Raw genomic sequence first — 20305 nt, forward strand, 5'->3', positions numbered from 1 at the left:
CTTTGCTCTCACTTAACAAAACCCTGTAACTTACATTTATACAAGAGAGAGTTGTTGTCAACTAAGCCTCAAGCAAAGCAGATCGCTACAGCGAAACATTAATTTGTGTCTTGTCATTCGTCTTTTTTTTTAATGTTAAAATTACTAAATAACCTCTTGTTGTTATAAAAATAATAAGAACAGTTGTTTAAAGATATGTGTAGTATTCTGTGAATAAACTTTTATGGAAATACCTTAAATGAAATCGTTTCACTCAGAAACTCTCGTACAATTCTTATCCAATCGGATAAGAATTGCGCACTCTAGAGGCTCAAGAAGTCAAGACCCAAGATCGGTTTATATGGCAGCTATATCAGGTTATAAACCGATTTGAACCATACTTGGCACAGTTGTTGGATATCATAACAAAACTCGTCGTGCAAAATTTCATCCCAATCGGATAAGAATTGCGCACTCTAGAGGAACAAGAAGTCAAGACCCAAGATCGGTTTATATGGCAGCTATATCAAAACATGGACCGATATGGCCCATTTACAATCCCAACCGACCTACACTAATAAGAAGTATATGTGCTAAATTTCAAACGGCTAGCTTTACTCTTTCGTAAGTTAGCTTGCTTTCGACAGACAGACGGACGGACATCGCTAGATCGACATAAAATGTCACGACCATCAAGAATATATATACTTTATGGGGTATCAGACGAATATTCCGAGTGATTACAAACAGAATGACAATATAAGTATACCCGCATCCTATGGTGGAGGGTATAAAAACGAAAATAAAACCTAGAAAACCTAACAACAAAGGAAACGCTGAGAAAAATAATACAAAAGCCAAATGAAATGGAATAAAAGAAATAAATGATGATAGTGATGATGTTGATGTAAAGAAGGAGAAGGACGAGGTGTGTAGCAGGCCACAACAAGTATCCGCACTACGTAATAAAGCGAAATTAAATTCTCCAAGGTGCGAGCAAAGCTCTGTCTACATGAGTTGCTATTGCTTCCTGTGCCTTATACGTTTTCTTGATGGTTTATCTTTAAAATTCCACTAGGCGCCGTTTCCAGAGAAAAAGATTTAATTTGAAGCAATTGCAAAATATTTTGAAAAAATTTATTAAGTTATTTTTATAAAGCCTTTCATAGAAAGCAGTTAATTGTTGCTCACGTTACAGACTGCCATAATAATTAAATACTTTAATGCGGATGTGCTATAAAATCAAATCAAAATCAATTTTCATACCCTCCACCATAGGATGCGGGGTATGCTAATTTCGTCATTCCGTTTGCAACACATCGAAATATCAGATCAGAGAACCAAAAAAAAAAAATAAATAAATAAATAAATAAAAAAAAAAATATATATATATATATATATATATATATATATATATATATATATATATATATATATATATATATATATATATATATATATATATATATATATATATATATATATATATATATATATATATATATATATATATATATATATATATATATCTATATATATATATATATTGTTGAACTGTGTTCAACAAAGTAGGTTAAGTTTAATAATAAGTTAATAATGAATTACTCTTATAATGAATGTGGATTTTTAAATTGAATTTAACGGTTAAAATATTTGCTAGTTTGCATCAATGGAAACCCTTGGCACAATCAACCTCACCAAAGGCTAGAGCTTTCGCTCAAATTGCCCAATAGTTTCCATCTTGAAATAATATTCCAATTCACCTTGCGCTGAATTAGCCCTTTTGCTATGTATGAAATACTTTGTCTCTTCACTTAAAAAGAAACCAGCTTACTCTACGGTAAGAACGAAGCTCTTTACGGAGACCAAAAAATAAACTTTGAATTGCATAAACCTAACTCTGGCTTTTTCTATTTTTTTTGTTCTATTTGCATGGGTTTACAATTGTGAGTTTCACACTAAAATACAGTCCACTATTGCAGAAAACCTCACAATTGTACATGGTCCTTTTCGAGCCTTTTACGAGGAAATTGACAGCTAATAAATAGAAGTTACTTATATTTGGAGATGAGCCAAAAACACAGGTACGTTAAGTTTGGATGAAAAAGAATAGTACGGTTTGGCAAACTCGGCAAAATATAAGTGTTATGGTAACCCCTTGAACGCTCATTTAATTGTTTTTTACGAAACGAGAAAATTAAAAAAAAATCTGGATTACATATCCATGTGCATTTCTACGAATGTTACATCATAGCTTTGCTAAGGAAAGAGATACGAACCTAAAGAGCGTAATCAGCGTAATTTAGAATTTGGCGCATCATATCTGAATGTTTAGCAACATTTTTTTTAAATGCCCTCGTGCGGAAGCTCTTACATTTTCTCTTGGTAATTAGTGCATGTCCGTCTGGTTTGCTCTTTAAGAGGTTTGACTGATTGCTTGATGTAGGAGTCACTGTTGGCAAGAGATCTTACTGTCGTCTCTTATTTTCATCGACACTGTTACTCTGGTTCAGATAACGTAACCGGTTTTTTGTTGTGACTGAGTTTAAATTGTTATTCCATCTATGCATAGTTATTTTGTTTTTGCGCTTTATCTATTACTTCCTCCTTCTATTCTTTCGCAGTTGAGCGAAGACCTTTGGGGGCGTTTATGAAGTAAATGTCAGTTGACAGCTTGGTTTGACGGTTATGGTCTCCACTGCACCCATCGTTTCACGTGTGAATGACAAGTATGCCAAAATTGATTTGTGGAGTTTTAATTTATTAATTAAGTGGAATGAGACAAAATTTTAAGACTATATGTCGCAACAGCTTAGAGAGGGAGAATTAATTTGAAAGTGAATGATAGTGAAGACTACACTAATGAGTGTAACTAGTGGCGATTGAATGAACAAGTGCATATACATAGGAGAGCGAGAGGATTGATGCATACAGTTTGGCAGCTTGCTTTGCCCATCGAATTCATGAGGAGGAAGTGTCAACAATTTTCTGTCCACGAAAATTAGGTATACCAAGCCAGCGAAAGAGATTTGGCTCCGTACCATAAGGTGGGTCAGAACTTTGAAGTACTAAATATTTTGCAAGAATTATGAATTTTAACTGTAAATAAATATTTGGATCTGGAATTATAAATGAACAAGTTATTTTATACGTAATTTTATCAAAGTTATATGTTGGTTTTCCATCTTATGCGAATATATGAACCAGAGTATATCTAGAAGATTGGTATTAAATAGAGGAAGAGGATTGATGTTTCCTTGACCTTTGAGAGACGAAAGTGGAAGAGATTTTCTTGACTTAGAAGGAAGGCCTGATGAATTTCTTAAATACCTAGTGTCTCGAGATGAGTGCATTGAATTATACGTGAAATATTGGTTTCTTATGTGGCATTACCATAGAAGATTGGATTTGAAAACACATTCGGAGCGTGCTACCCGGTAGAAGAAACAGCGACAGCTATGTTCAATGTTAGATATGCGAACAGTGGAATGCTTAAATAGATTGTTCTATTTTACTAATAAACCTATTCTAGGTTTAAATTAAATACCTATATTTGGTTTGAGGCCAAATGATAGAAATGCATTTCTATGCGAATTCGTACGCCTATTAGTCTGTCGAGAAGAAACTGCTTTCAGGAACGTAGATTGGAAGCTAATTTTACACCTGCTGTGATCAAAACTTGACGGTTATATTAGATTTATTCGCTGAGAAAGCCGAGTAAGAGCTTTTTAAAGGAAGAGAAATTGTTTGGTATCTTTCTTTCAGAAGTTGTTTGGAATTAGGTTTTGAGGAATAGATACTCTGATTTTACCTGCTGCGAAAGTAAAAGGTAAAACGATTTATTTTCTTGATATAGAAACCATTTCAGTGCCTTGTCGGATATTTGGTGGAAATTTTTTTTTTTTATAATTTTGTTTGATTTTATGACCTTATATTAAGAGAAATGATTTTTTAGCTCATTTCTTTATTTCGCCAGTTCAAACTGCATTGAATACCCCTTTCCTGACTCGGGCTAGAATTTTTCTAGGATAGCACTACGCTTAGATACTTTTATACCCAGTCGGCTTTGATTGTATTAGGCGACATAATTTTGAAACGGATATAGCTGATTTAAGGTGGATATTGTATTGGATAATAAGAGGGATACTGGCCTGACACAAATACTGTTTACGCAGTATTTTTAGATAAAATCCCTTATTTGATAATTTGATCAACTATACGGTTGATATTTCTGTTATTGTGGGTAAAGGGAGACAAGATACTTAAGAGATGAATTCACAAAGATTCGTTTTCTTTTCGGACCAAGTGGTCACATTTTGCGCGGCATTCGCTGACATACCAATTCAAGATCATACGACCTCTAGTTTGGAAGTAGAGTTGGATGATTTAGAACGTCGATGGCGTCAATTGGTGCAGATATATGAGTCTGAGATGACGTCAGATGACCCGGCGTATACAAAAGAGATGAGGCAATCGACTCATTCAAAATTTTCTGTATCATGTAAAACCTACAAGGGATGTAAGGCACAGATATTGGATTTGCTTCAGATTGAAAGACAAAAGGCGACCAAGGTGCCTATCGGTTCGGAGACTGCTGGGGCATCTCCACTTGACACATCATTTTCGTTGAAGCTTCCACCGTGTGATACGGAGATCTTTTCTGGGGGATATGAAAAATGGCCAAGTTTTCGCGATATGTTCTCGGCTATTTACGATAAGCACCCAAAGCTATCTGCCGCTCAGAAATTGTTTCACCTTAGAGCTAAGACACGCGGAGAGGCCGGCCAAATAGTGAAACAATTCGCCCTTTCGGACGACAATTATAGATTGGCATGGAATGCGTTGGTACAGAGATATGAGAATAGACGAATTCTCATTAATAACCAATTGAGGAAGATTTTTGCCCTGGAGAATGTAGTTTCTGAGAAAAGCAAATCCTTACGGAATTTGCAATACACTATGAATAACTCGATTTCGATTTTGAGGACATATAACATTTCTGTTTTGGCATGGGATCCTATTTTGGTATATTGGGTGTCTTCGAAGCTGCCGGAGGAGACACTGACGGCATGGGAAAATTCCATTGATGACCATAAGGAGATGCCTTCATGGAACCGATTGAATGAATTTATATCGAAGAGACTGGACTTATTGGAGTCTATATCCGATATTCGCAGACCTGGGTCGAACTCGAACGCGGGGGTGCAACGGTCCCAAAATCATCATGTCAGTTCTGACGGTACATATCGCCAATGTAGAATCTGTGGTGAGGAGCATAGACTCAGAAAGTGTCCTCAATTCCAGGCTATGACAGTTTCCGAGCGGAGGAAATATGCTGAGCAGAACCAGGTGTGTTTTAATTGCTTGACACATGGACACAGTGTGAACAGCTGTCGTAGTAGTAGCCGATGTCAGGTTTGTCAGGCGACACACCACACCTTTTTGCATGCTGAATCGACTCAAAATTCTCGACGGTATCAAACCCGTTCTATGAGTTCTCAGGTTCAATCCCAGTCATTTCATCTTGATTCTAATCAGGACGGACCTCCGGCCGAGATAATGTCTCATTCGGGTCTCGATAATGACGTGCAGGTTAATTTGTCTCAGTCGGGGCATCGTACTGTACTTCCTACTGCATTAGTGGATATCGACCACTTGGGCCACCGGTTTACGGTACGTGCTTTTATTGACCAAGGCTCTCAGGAGACATTCTTGGCGAGTGGGGTCGTTGAGAGATTTTCAATCCCTACGATGAGATCAATTACAAGGATATCCGGCCTTGGCGGTACACCCCTTGAGAACTCTTCACGAGTATGTCGGATAAATCTCAGGTCTCGTAGATCCGACTTCTCATTACCGGCCACGGCTGTTGTGATTAGGAGTCTGAATCATTTTATGCCAACCGAACATACTAGGATCACTGATTGGAGTGATCTGGAATCTTTGGAGTTAGCGGATCCTTATTTTTATAAGCCGGCCCAAATAGACCTACTGATTGGCAGTGATATTCTGCCACAGATATTGAAACCAGGTATTCGCCGGAATATCTCGGGTGGACTCATGGCACAAGACTCTGAATTCGGATGGTTTGTGAGTGGTCCTCCAGAGGAGAGAATTGTGACTTCATTTGCGACGTGGACTTCAGATGTGTCTTTGGACGAGGCGGTGAGAAAGTTCTGGGAGACGGAAGAGATTCCTGAAAAAATTCAGAAATCTGATTCGGAACTATGGTGCGAGAAGTATTTTCGAGAAACGACAATACGTCGTGATGATGGACGGTATGTGGTTCGGTTGCCATTTAAACCTGGATTTCCAAGGGATGTTCACTTGGGTAGTTCCCGTAGGACGGCCTTGGGCCAATACTTCCGAATGGAGAAATCCTTGCGGAATTCATCCAATCTTGGTCACGAATATTCTGCCGTACTTAACGAGTATTTACAGCTCGATCACATGACCTTGACGGATTCTAGTGAGATTACCGATGGTGCGCGGTATTTTTCGTTCTACCTCCCACATCATGCCGTTATACGACAGGAAAGTAGATCTACAAAAATTCGAGTAGTCTTCAATGCTTCGAAGAAGACTACTAGTGGTTTTTCCTTGAATGATGTACTTTATACGGGTCCGGCACTACAAAATGATCTTATGAACGTCATTTTACGATGGCGGTTATTTAGATTTGTGTTTGGAGGAGATATCCAGAAAATGTATCGGCAAATACTTGTCGATGAAAGGGACCATCAATATCAGAGGATTTTATTCCGGGAGTCTGTTTCTGATACAGTTAAAGATTATGCTTTGAAGACGGTCACATTTGGAGTTAATTGCGCTCCATATTTGGCGATACGGACACTGCTGCAGCTAAGTGAGGACAACATTCAAAGTTATCCTGTGGCCGCAGCTATCCTTAAAGATCAGACATATGTTGATGACATACTGTCTGGTGGGCATAGTTTGGAGGAAGCAAGGACAGCGCTCTTCGAGCTGAAATATGTACTGGAGTCAGCGGGATTTCCGCTCAAAAAGATTATGGCAAATAATACGAAGTTGCTAGAAGGAATTCCAAAAGACGATCTTTTTGACGAAGATTTTTTGATGTTTGAAGATAGTAGTGAGACGAAAATTTTGGGAATACGATGGAACGCTATGACTGACGACTTTTTCTATAGCGTTTGCGCTATTGATCTGCCTCCGCGGAATATCACAAAGCGAACAATTCTGTCTTTGGTGGCGAAATTGTTTGACCCAGCTGGATGGTTATCACCAATCATTATTGTTGCCAAGATGCTATTACAACAGTTATGGATTGATGGTACCAGCTGGGACGAGGAAGTCAGGCCGCATTCGTTGGAGAGATGGGCATCATTCGTTCAGAATTTTTGTGATATCGCCGATTTCAGAATCCCTAGATGGGTACATTGCACTCAGAATGAGAATGTTGAACTACACGGTTTTTGCGATGCTTCTGAGAAGGCATATTGCGCCTGTGTTTACATAAAGACGTCGAATGGGGACAATGGAAACTCTTCATTCCTCTTGGTGGCCAAGAGCAAGGTGGCGCCTTTGAAGACAATTAGCCTACCGAGGCTTGAACTATGCGGTGCTGTTTTGTTGGCAAGGCTTATAAAGTCTATTGGCGAGAATTTAAAATTTAAAGACTGCCATATTTTTTTGTGGTCAGATTCGACCATTACGTTGTCGTGGTTAAGAAAACCCCCCTTCGAATGGAATACCTATGTCGCAAATAGGATTTCAAGGATCTTGGACAATGTTGGAAATGCTAGTTGGATGCATGTTCCAAGTGGTGACAACCCAGCGGATATTGGGTCTCGAGGATGTACGGCCGTGGAGTTGAGAAACAGACGACTCTGGTGGAACGGACCTGATTGGTTGCTGAAAGAACCAACGGAGTGGCCAGAACAGCCAACATTAGCTGAAGTTAATTGCGAAAGGAAAACTAAGGCATTTACCATACAGAGCGACCAAGAGGACATTTTGGAAAGGTTCTCTTCTTACAATAGGGCATTGCGCGTCTATTGTTACGTATTTCGGTTTGCACAGAGATGCCAGCGCAAACCATTGTTGGAAAACCGGAAGGACTACATCACCGCTGCTGAATTATTGTTTGTGAAGTACCGATTGGTAAAATTGGCACAGATTGCGTATTTCCCTTCTGAATATAGGGCCCTAGAGAATAACTTACCTATCAGTCAAAAAAGTAGGCTGCTGACACTAAATCCGTTTCGTGACGAAGAAGGACTTTTGAGAGTTAACGGCCGTTTATCTGATTCCAACTTAAGCTTCAATGAAAGGCATCCCATTATAATGCCGGAAAGGGCTAGACTTTGCAAACTCTTTATAGAATTTACCCATAGGGTTTTACTTCATGCGGAAAATAACCTGATGCTTCGAGCAATTCGACAAGAATTTTACGTTATACGGTTAAAAAATTCTGTCAAACAGTGCGTTAGAAATTGCAAGATTTGTACGATTTACAAACATAGGATTCATAATCAAATCATGGCCGCCTTACCCCCTGAGCGTTGCACGTTTTCTTTACCTTTTACCTATACGGGTATTGACTTTGCTGGGCCGTTTGATGTCAAAACATCTCGATTGAGAAATTCAAAGATACAGAAAGGATACGCCGCCATATTCGTTTGTTTTTCAACACGCGCTATTCATTTAGAATCATGTTCGGAACTGACATCAGAGGCCTTCCTTGCAACCTTTGACAGGTTTGTTGGACGGAGAGGACTACCTGCTAAAGTATTTTCGGACAACGGAACCAATTTCGTTGGGGCCAGCCGGGCGTTACAAAGAGAGTATCGCCAGTTTCTTCAGAAGTCCGAAGAACATATTGTGAATAAATTTGGCTTACATGGGTTCACTTGGAATTTTATTCCGCCCCACGCACCCCACATGGGGGGGTTGTGGGAAGCCGGAGTAAAGAGTATGAAATCTCATATGAGGAAGACTGCTGGAAATATCAAATTTACGTTTGAGGAATTTACGACCCTACTGGTACGCATTGAAAGTGTCCTTAACTCCCGGCCACTTTCTCCAATAAGCGAAGATCCCTCTGAGCTCATTCCGCTGACGCCTGGGCATTTATTAAAAGGAGCACCATTAGTTGCTGTTCCGGAATGTTATTCAGACAATTTGTCGCTCATCAACCGTTGGCAAAAATTAAAGATCTTACAGATCCATTTTGCTAAACGATGGAAAAACGAGTACATCTCGGATATGCAAAGGCGGTATAAGTGGAAAACAGCTCAGGCTAATTTGAAGAAGGACGATTTCGTCGTAGTGAAAGATGATCTTTTGCCGCCAACAGAATGGCGACTAGGAAGGGTTGAAAGAGTTTTTATGGGTTCTGATTCCAGGGTTCGAGTAGCAGAAATCCGGACTCAAAATGGACTCGTCACTCGACCATTAACCAAGCTTTGTATTTTGCCAGTTGCCTGATTTATAAAGCCGTATTGTCTCTTTTCTTTTCAAACTTAACCCTAATTTCCTCAACAGCCAAGCCAAATGTCGAGTATGTTCAAGTCAACATCATCTGAGATTGTGTCCTGATTTTAATCGAATGTCAGTAGCAGCACGATGGGAAGCTGTCAAAAGCCGTGGCTATTGTTTTAATTGCCTTTGCCTATCACATACTCGGGAATGGTGTCGCTCTCGTAATAAATGTGAAGTATGTAACAAAGCGCACCACACTAAGCTTCATACCGACAAAATACAACAACAGTCAGAGGAAAACCGAAGTAAAAATCTGTCCAACCCGGTCACACAATGTAAGAACTCCATGTCGAAAAAGGAACAGGGGACTAGAAAACCAGTCCAAGAAAGACTAGGCAAAAAATTACCTACCAATGTTTTTATGCCAACCGCTTTGGCCAAAATTATTACAACAGAGGGACCCCAAAAGGCAAGATTATTGATAAGCTCCGGTCAAGTACAAACACTCATTGCAAAGTCGCTTGTACATCGTTTAAGTCTTCCAACAACTATAGCCGACGATAAAGAGTTCTGTATTGTGTATCTTCTGTCATACCACGACCATACGACCAAATTGCAGGTGCGCGGTTTAGTTAAAAACCACCTATCAATTACTATGCCACCAACATCATCCGATAAAAAATTCCAAAGCATATATGGCCACATAATCGACTTAGCCGATCCTCACTTTTATAATCCCAAGGATGTCGAAATAATTATTGGTAGCGACTTGGTGGCCTCCGTTCTACGGGCTGGTCTTATACAGACTTCAAAGAATATGCCAGTATTACAAAGCACCATTTTCGGTTGGGTGGTTTCAGGAGCTTGTACTCTCTAATTTTGCACTGCGGCAAGAGGTGGCGCCATGTTGAACTGTGTTCAACAAAGTAGGTTAAGTTTAATAATAAGTTAATAATGAATTACTCTTATAATGAATGTGGATTTTTAAATTGAATTTAACGGTTAAAATATTTGCTAGTTTGCATCAATGGAAACCCTTGGCACAATCAACCTCACCAAAGGCTAGAGCTTTCGCTCAAATTGCCCAATAGTTTCCATCTTGAAATAATATTCCAATTCACCTTGCGCTGAATTAGCCCTTTTGCTATGTATGAAATACTTTGTCTCTTCACTTAAAAAGAAACCAGCTTACTCTACGGTAAGAACGAAGCTCTTTACGGAGACCAAAAAATAAACTTTGAATTGCATAAACCTAACTCTGGCTTTTTCTATTTTTTTTGTTCTATTTGCATGGGTTTACAATTGTGAGTTTCACACTAAAATACAGTCCACTATTGCAGAAAACCTCACAATTGTACAATATTTTTTTTTAAAATGGTGTTTACATTTGTATGGAAGTACTGGTAACTGCCTCTGCAGGCACATGGGTTACTGGGTTATTCCTTCGAAAGTTTGCGTGCAGACGGACTGACGGGCGGGCAGGGCCAAATTGACTTAGTATGTCAAGACGACCAAGAATATATATATATATATATATATATATATATATATATATATATATATATATATATATATATATATATATATATATATATATATATATATATATATATATATATATATATATATAAATATATATATATATATATATATATATATATATATATATATATATATATATATATATATATATATATATATATATATATATATATATATATATATATATATATATATATATATATATATATATATATATATATATATTCTTGGTCGTCTTGACATACTAAGTCAATTTGGCCCTGCCCGCCCGTCAGTCCGTCTGCACGCAAACTTTCGAAGGAATAACCCAGTAACCCATGTGCCTGCAAAGGCAGTTACCAGTACTTCCATACAAATGTAAACACCATTTTAAAAAAATTTCCAAAATAGTACCGGAAGTGGTACCAAAATGTTCAAATTATAAAGAGATCATTTAGATATCTAACATATTTAGCCAACTTGTACCTACATGCCAAAATTAAGACCTCTAACTCAATCAGTAAAGAAAGTACCAAATGGTGCCAATTTTGGTACCAAAATTTTCAAATTGTGCATAGATCAATTAGTCACCCATCGTATATATCCTTGTTGTACCAACATGCCAAATTTTTTTATCATCATAATTTTGTAGAAGAGGTCTTTAAAGACACATTTTTAAATTCGTAAATTGTTGGTACATTTTTTCTGTACCTAAATGTAAAAAGTGTGAGAAATAGTACATTTAGTGTCGCAATTGATATTTTATTTGTATCGAGCTAGAGCTCTGAATTTTGGAACTTTGGTACAATATAGCAAACTTAATTTGATGACTAAAAGAGCTTTTGGAAATTTGTACATTTAGGTACTAAACAAGTAAAAAGGCGTTAAGTTCGGCCGGGCCGAACTTTGGATACCCACCACCTCGGGTATATATGTAAACCACCTTTCATCAAAATTCGGTGAAAATTTCATACCTTATACTCATATACCTCATACCGATCTGAACTATATACGACACGGATGTCGAAAAGCCTAACATAAGACTTTGTCAAATTTCAGTGAAATCGGATTATAAATGCGCTTTTTACGGGGCCAAGACTTTAAATCGAGATATCGGTCTACATGGCAGCTATATCCAAATCTGGACCGATTTGGGCCAAGTTACGTCAACATGTCGAAGAGCCTAACACTAAGCACTGTCCCAAATTTCGATGAAATCGGACAATAAATGCCTCTTTTATGGGCCCTAAACCTTAAATCGAGAGATCGGTCTATATGGCAGCTATATTCAAATCTGGACCGATCTGGGAAAAATTTAAGAAGGACGTCGAAGAGCCTAACTAAACTCACTGTGTCAAATTTCAGCGACATCGGACAATAAATGCGTCTTTTATGGCCCCAAAACCTAAAACCTAGATATCGGTCTATATGGCAGCTATATCCAAATCTGGACCGATCTGTGCGATATTGCAGAAGTATATCAAGGGGCTTAACTTAACTCACTGTTCCAAAATTTCGGGGACATCGGGCAATAAATGAGCATTTTATGGGCCCAAAACCATGAATCAAGAAATCGGTCTATATGGCAGCTATATCCAAATCTTAACCGATCTGGACCAAGTTAAAGAAACATGTCAAAGGGTCTAAGACAACTCAGTGTCCCAAATTTCAGCGAAATCGGATAGTAAATGTGGCTTTTATGGGCCTTAGACCCTAAATCGGAGGATCGGTCTATATGGCAGCTATATCCAAATCTGGACCGATCTGAGCCAAATTGACAAAGGATGTCGAAGGGCCTAACACAACTCACTGTCCCAAATTTCAACAAAATCGGACAATAAATGTGGCTTTTATGGGCCTAAGACCCTAAATCGGCGGATCGGTCTATATGGGGGCTATATCAAGATATAGTCCGATATAGCCCATCTTCGAACTTAACCTGCTTATGGACAAAAAAACAATCTCTGCAAAATTTCAGCTCAATATCTCTAATTTTAAAGACTGTAGCGTGATTTCAACAGACAGACGGACAGACGGACGGACATGTCTAGATCGTCTTAGATTTTTACGCTGATCAAGAATATATATACTTTATAGGGTCGGAAATGGATATTTCGATGTGTTGCAAACGGAATGACAAAATGAATATACCCCCATCCTTCGGTGGTGGGTATAAAAAGTACCAAAAATTTGCGAAATTGGTGAGCTTTGTATAGGGTGGATGGATAGAGCTAGAATTTAGAAATTTGTCTTAAAAGACATCTGCTGAAAAAGACATCTGAGGAAAAATTGGAAAAAAAAGTACTGGTAATGGGAGAAAAAGGGAAAAAATTTGTACCTCTTGATACTTTCTTTAAAGATGGAGCTAGAGGTCTGAAATTTTGCATGTTGTTAGAACTGGTAATGGGAGAAAAAGGGAAAAAATTTGTACCTCTTGATACTTTCTTTAAAGATGGAGGTAGAGGTCTGAAATTTCGCATGTTGTTAGAACTAGGAAATATATGATGGTTGAATTAATGATCCATTCAAAATTCGTACATTGTGGTAAAAAAAAATTGGTACCATTTTGTACTTTCTTTATAGATGTAGCTACAGGTTCGAAATTTGGCATGAAGACACAACGAAAAAAAAACGATCTATTCAAAATTCGTAAATTTTGGTACCAAAATTGGCACCATTTGGTACTTTGGAGAAAAAATATGAAGGTGACAAAATGATCTATTTAAATTCGAAAATTTTGGTGCCAAAATTGGTACCATTTAATGATTTCTTTATAGATGGAGCTAAAGGTCTGAAATTTGGCATGTAGGTACAACGAGGAAAAATATGATGGGTGACTAAATGATCTATTTAAAATTGGTACATTGTTGTAGCAGAAAGTGTAAAATAATACACAATAGCTCATCTCTGCCTACAGATAACGGGAAAAGCTAGAATTAAGCAATTTGACAAACATTATCGCAGTCTTGAACAAAATGCGAAGATATTTTTTATTCGTGCATTTAGGTACTCAAACGTACCAAATGGCAAATTCTTTACGGAGTAAGATAAAGCTCTCAAAATTGGGATACATCTATACTTTGACGGCAAGTTTTGGACGATCATCATTTTTTTTTTTTTCAAAATCGTACATTTAGGTATTAAAACCTTATGGTACTAAGAACCTACGAATTGAGCTTAAACACTCAAAATTTGGAATCGGGTACACCTTGGCATTCAATATAGCGCGGCTAGAAGATTTGTTTTTATTTCGTGCATTTAGGTACTAAAACATACAAAATGGTACTTTCTTTGCAGACTGATCTTTTGCTGTCAAAATTGTGATACAGCTATACCTTGACGATGCGGACCGCCGGGATGCTAGTTGTAAATAAATACATATGTGAAGATAACAATAATAATGTTTGTTTGTTTATTTGTTTCTTCGTCTACGTCTACAAATTTCAAAACACATGCTTTGAAAACTAAATAGTGTAACTGCAGAGTCTAGCTCCATAAAAATTCAATCTCGGTAATGGATTCGTTCGATTTATTTCGAGCTTTGTCAGAGATCGCATTATTCGAGTCGTTATAGATGGGTTCTCACCCAATGAGCGCAAATGGACTGCAGGTGTTCCCCAGGGCTCTGTTCTTTCTTTTCTTCTCCTTCGAGAGATTGAGGACAAGAGGCGGGTTATGGACGATAAACTCTGCCAGGATTTGCTGGCCATTTCTGAGTGGGGTCGAATGAATCGAGTAGATTTTAATGCACGGAAGACTCAGTGCTGCTTGTTGTCACACAAACGATTCGCTGACCCATTACGATCATCTTTGTCTATCAACGGTGTAGATGTTGAGCAATCAGAAGCTCTTGATGTTCTGGGCATGAAAATACAAAGTGATGTCCGTTGGGCTAAACATGTATTCGAAGTGTCGAAAGAAGCATTCAAGTGTTTAGGCTTCCTTAAACGATGTAAGAATTACTTCACTCCGTCTGATCTTCTTAACATCCTTAACACCACTTTCATAAGGCCGAAAATGGAGAACAACTTATATGTATGGGCTGGAGCTTCAAAATTATCCCTGAAGCTAATGGACCGTGTACAAAGGAGAGCGATGCCGTTGATTGGGGACAGTGGGGTATCCAACTCTATTGCCTCTCTTCATCATCGTCGCAATGTGGGTTGTTTGGCGCTGTTCTATCGGTACTTTCATGGTGTGTGTTCGTCTGATATTCGTCTTCTTATTCCTGATGTAAGGATGTATGTCAGGGATACTAGACATTCCAGGAACTCACACCCGTTTGTAATTGATTGGCCTTCAGACCGCACAATGCATTTTAGAGAGAATTCTTATTTCGCCAGAACCATTCGTATGTGGAATCGACTTCCGGCTAATGTTTTCCCACCCACTTTGACATCCAAAGATTTAAGACAAATGTCAATAAGCACTACATCCTTTTCCCCCCTTCAATTCCTAATTTCCTCTCGCCAACGCAATGCACTGCATTTAAAGGGAAAACCCCCCGCGTGTTGGCTGACAGAAAAAAAATGTTGTTTGTACCTAAATGTAAAAATTAAAAAAAAAACAAGTAAAAGCGTGCTAAGTTCGGCCGGGCCGAATCTTATATACCCTCCACCATGGATCGCATTTGTCGAGTTCTTTTCCCGGCATCTCTTCTTAGGCAAAAAAGGATATAAGAAAAGAGTTGCTCTGCTATTAAAACGATATCAAGATATGGTCCGGTTCGGACCACAATTAAATTATATGTTGGAGACCTGTGTAAAATTTCAGCCAATTCGTATAAGAATTGCTCCCATTGGGGCTCACGAAGTAAAATAGAGAGAACGATTTATATGGGATCTGTATCGGGCTATAGATCGATTCAAACCATAATAAACACGTTTGTTGATGGTCATGAGAGGATCCATCGTACAAAATTTCAGGCATATCGGATAATAATTGCGACCTCTAGGGGTCAAGAAGTCAAGATCCCAGATCGGTTTATATGGCAGCTATATCAGGTTATGAACCGATTTGAACCTTATTTGACACAGTTGTTGAAAGTAAAAATAAAATACGTCATGCAAAATTTCAGCCAAATCGGATAGGAATTGCGCCCTCTAGAAGCTCAAGAAGTCAAATCCCCAGACCTGTTTATATGACAGCTATATCAGGTTATAGACCGATTTGAACCATATTTGACACAGTTGTTGGATATCATAACGAAATACTTCGTGCGAAATTCCATTCCAATCGGATAAGAATTGCGCAATCTAGAGGGTCAAGAAGTCAAGACCCAAGATCGGTTTATATGGTAGGTGTATCAGGTTATAGACCGATTTGAACCATACTTGGCACTGTTGTTTGATATAATAAAAAAACACGTCGTGCAAAAATTCATTCAAATCGGATAAGAACTGTGCCCTCTAGAGGTTCAAGAAGTCAAGACCCAAGATCGGTTTATATGGCAGCTATATCAAAACATGGACGGATATGGCCCATTTTCAATACCAACCGACCTACACTAATAGGAAGTATTTGTGCAAAATTTCAAGCGGCTAGCTTTACTCCTTCGGAAGTTAGCGTGCTTTCGACAGACAGACGGACGGACGGACGGACGGACAGACGGACGGACATGGCTAGATGGACATAAAATGTCACGACGATAAAGAATATATATACTTTATGCGGTCTCAGACGAATATTTCGAGTAGTTACAAACAGAATGACGAAATTAGTATACCCCCCATCTTATGGTGGAGGGTATAAAAAACAAGTAAAAGCGTTCTAAGTTCGACCGGGCCGAATCTTATATACCCTCCACCATGGATCGCATTTGTCGAGTTCTTTTCCGGGCATCTCTTCTTTGGGAAAAAAGGATAAAAGAAAAGATTTCCTCTGCTATTAGAGCGATATCAAGATATGGTCCGGTTTGGACCACAATTAAATTATATGTTGGAGACCTGTGTAAAATGTTAGCCAATTCGAATAAGAATTGCGCCCTTTGGGGGCTGAAGAAGTAAAATAGAGAGATCGATTTATATGGGAGCTGTATCGGGCTATAGACCGATTCAGACCATAATAAACACGTATGTTAATGGTCATGAGAGAATCCGTCGTACAAAATTTCAGGCAAATCGGATAATAATTGCGACCTCTAGAGGCTCAAGAAGTCAAGATCCCAGATCGGTTTATATGACAGCTATATCAGGTTATGAAATTATTTGAACCATACTTGGCACAGTGTTTGGATATCATAACAAAACACGTCGTGCCAAATTTCATTCCAATCGGAAAAGAATTGCACAATCTAGAGGCTCAAGAAATCAAGACCCAAGATCGGTTTATATGGCAGCTATATCAGGTTATTTACCGATTTGAACCATACTTGGCACAGTTGTTGGATATCATAACAAAACACGTAGTGCCAAATTTCATTCCAAACGGATAAGAATTGCGCCCTCTAGAGGCTCAAGAAATCAGGACCCAAGATCGGTTTATATGACAGATATATCAAAACATGGACCGATATAGCCCATTTACAATACCAACCTACCTACACTAATAAGAAGTATTTGTGCAAAATTTCAAGCGGCTAGCTTTACTCCTTCGGAAGTTAGCGTGCTTTCGACAGACAAACGGATGGACGGACGGACATGGCTAGATCGACATAAAATGTGACGACGATCAAGAATATATATACTTTATAGGGTCTCAGACGAGTAGTTACAAACAGAATGACGAAATTAGTATACCCCCCATCTTATGGTGGAGGGTATAAAAATCTTCTAGTTGGCCACAATATACTTTCAAGGTGTTACTGCATCTCAAATTTTAGAGCTTTATCCCACGGTGCAAAAGAGTACCATTTACTACGGTTTTAGAAATTAAATGAACGAATTTTAAAAAACTTCTATTTTGAACGTTTAGGTACCTATATGTAAGATTTTCAAAAAAGTCTACTAGTCGCCCAGTGAATGCTTTCATAGTACCAATTACACCACAATTAGTAAGTTTTCTCCAATTCTGGTACGATTTGTTACTACATATCGTATTTTAATTCTAGCGGTCTCCTCTCGCTGTAAGCGAAGACAAGTTATTTAGTTAGTTTACTTTTTGATAACAATATGTACGAATAGAACATTTTGTCACCCATCACGATCCGCATCGTTTGGGTGCCGGGCAGTAACGGAGTAAGGGAGAATGAACAAGTAAAAGCGTGCTAAGTTCGGCCGGGCCGAATCTTATCTACCCTCCACCATGGATCGCATTTGTCGAGTTCTTTTCCCGGCATCTCTTCTTAGGCAAAACAGGATATAAGAAAGGATTTGCTCTGCTATTAAAGCGATATCAAGATAAAACAAGATCCCAGATCAGTTTATATGGCAGCTATATCAGGTTATGAACCGATTTGAACCTTATTTGACACAGTTGTTGAAAGTAAAAATAAAATACGTCATGCAAAATTTCAGCCAAATCGGATAGGAATTGCGCCCTCTAAAAGCTCAAGAAGTCAAATCCCCAGATCTGTTTATATGACAGCTATATCAGGTTATGGACCGATTTTAACCATACTTGGCACAGTTGTTGGATATAATAACGAAACACGTCGTGCAAAATGTCATTCAAATCGGATAAGAATTGCGCACGCTAGAGGCTCAAGAAGTCAAGACCCAAGATCGGTTTATATGGCAGCTATATCAGGTTATGGACCGATTTGAACCATACTTGGCACTGTTGTTGGATATAATAAAAAAACACGTCGTGCAAAAATTCATTCAAATCTGATAAGAATTGTGCCTTCTAGAGGCTCAAGAAGTCAAGACCCAAGATCGGTTTATATGGCAGCTATATCAAAACATGGACCGATATGGCCCATTTACAATACCAACCGACCTACACTAATAGGAAGTATTTGTGCAAAATTTCAAGCGGCTAGCTTTACTCCTTCGGAAGTTAGCGTGCTTTCGACAGACAGACGGACGGACGGACGGACGGACGGACAGACGGACGGACATGGCTAGATGGACATAAAATGTCACGACGATAAAGAATATATGTACTTTATGGGGTCTCAGACGAATATTTCGGACGGACGGACATGGCTAGATCGACATAAAATGTCACGACGATCAAGAATATATATACTTTATGGAGTCTCAGACGAATATTTCGAGTAGTTACAAACAGAATGACGAAATTAGTATACCCCCCATCTTATGGTGGAGGGTATAATAAGCAGAAGATTAGACAATGAAGGCGAGAGGAGTGCCGTCAATAAACTTGGTTAACCCGAAGCCTTTCGGGTCGACGCATGTAATAGTGTGGAATAGCGAAACGGTCGCTATTAAGGCGAAAATCCTGTGTGGAGATCCGGATTGTGAGAAGACGAGGCTATTGCTGAAAGCAAGCCACCAGGAGGTCAGTGTAGCTTTCGGCATCATAACAGGACACATAGGAATACTAGCTCACTTATGGAAATTCGGTACGGCAAGTGATAGCATGTGTAGGGCATGTGGGGAAGATGATGAGACGTTGGAGCTTTTCCTACGTCATTGCCCGGCTTTCGCTGCTAACATACACCGGCACTTGGGTGAGGACACAATACCAGACATAAACCAATTAAGGGGCGTGGTATGGAAAACATTTAGGGATTTTGTAAGTAGCACGGAATTCCTAACTTAAATTTTCTTTTTCGAGCTTACTTTTTAGTATTCAGAACGCACAACAAGGCAATAACTTAGATGTATGTCCATAGTGGCATGGGCGGATAAATATCCGCATCCTCTTTTCAACCTGACCTAGTCACCCGTCATATCTTTCCTAGTTGCACCTACATGCCAAATTTCAGACCTTAAGTTCCATCTATAAAGAAAGTACCAAATGGTACCAAAATATTCGAATTTTAAATAGATAATTTAGCCACCCTTCATATTTTTGCTCGTTGTATCTACATGCTTAATTTCGGACCTGACATTGTTTTTTTCATCCTCATATTTTTGTAGCAGATGTCTTTTAAGACAAATTTCTAAATTCGTAAATTGTTGGTACTTTTTTTGTACCTAAATGTAAAAATTTCCAAAAATTCTTCTAATCATCCTATTATGTTTGCCATGGTGTGCTTAAGTTTCAAAATTCAAAGCTCTATCTCAATTTACAAAGAAAGTACCAAATAGAACCAATTGCAACACTACACGTACTATTTCTCTCACTACCGGAACTATTTTGGAAGATTTTTTTCACAAATAAAATCTATTCAAGGGATTTTTAATTTGAGCTCAAAATCATTCTCCCAACACTTTCCGTTCACACTGCACAAACATGCACCATTTCGTATTATGTTGGTACTACTTAGTACCTT

General features: G+C 38.5%; 1 protein-coding gene across 2 annotated transcripts; it reads left to right on the forward strand.

The window, feature by feature from the left end:
* The first annotated feature begins 1533 nt into the window (after positions 1–1533).
* LOC131994132 (uncharacterized) lies at positions 1534–10697 on the forward strand. 2 transcript variants are annotated; one of them, XM_059360477.1, is made up of 3 exons: positions 1534–1819; positions 1949–2063; positions 9505–10697. In XM_059360477.1, exons 2-3 carry the CDS (start codon positions 2047–2049, stop codon positions 10316–10318), a joined length of 831 nt encoding a protein of 276 aa, XP_059216460.1. In that variant the 5' UTR covers positions 1534–1819; positions 1949–2046; the 3' UTR covers positions 10319–10697. The 2 variants fall into 2 exon arrangements, with proteins under 2 accessions (XP_059216460.1, XP_059216459.1); XM_059360476.1 differs by having other exon boundaries at positions 1962–2063.
* Positions 10698–20305: the final 9608 nt, after the last annotated feature.

The sequence above is a fragment of the Stomoxys calcitrans genome, chromosome 1 (assembly GCF_963082655.1).
Source record: "Stomoxys calcitrans chromosome 1, idStoCalc2.1, whole genome shotgun sequence".
NCBI lineage: Eukaryota > Metazoa > Arthropoda > Insecta > Diptera > Muscidae > Stomoxys > Stomoxys calcitrans.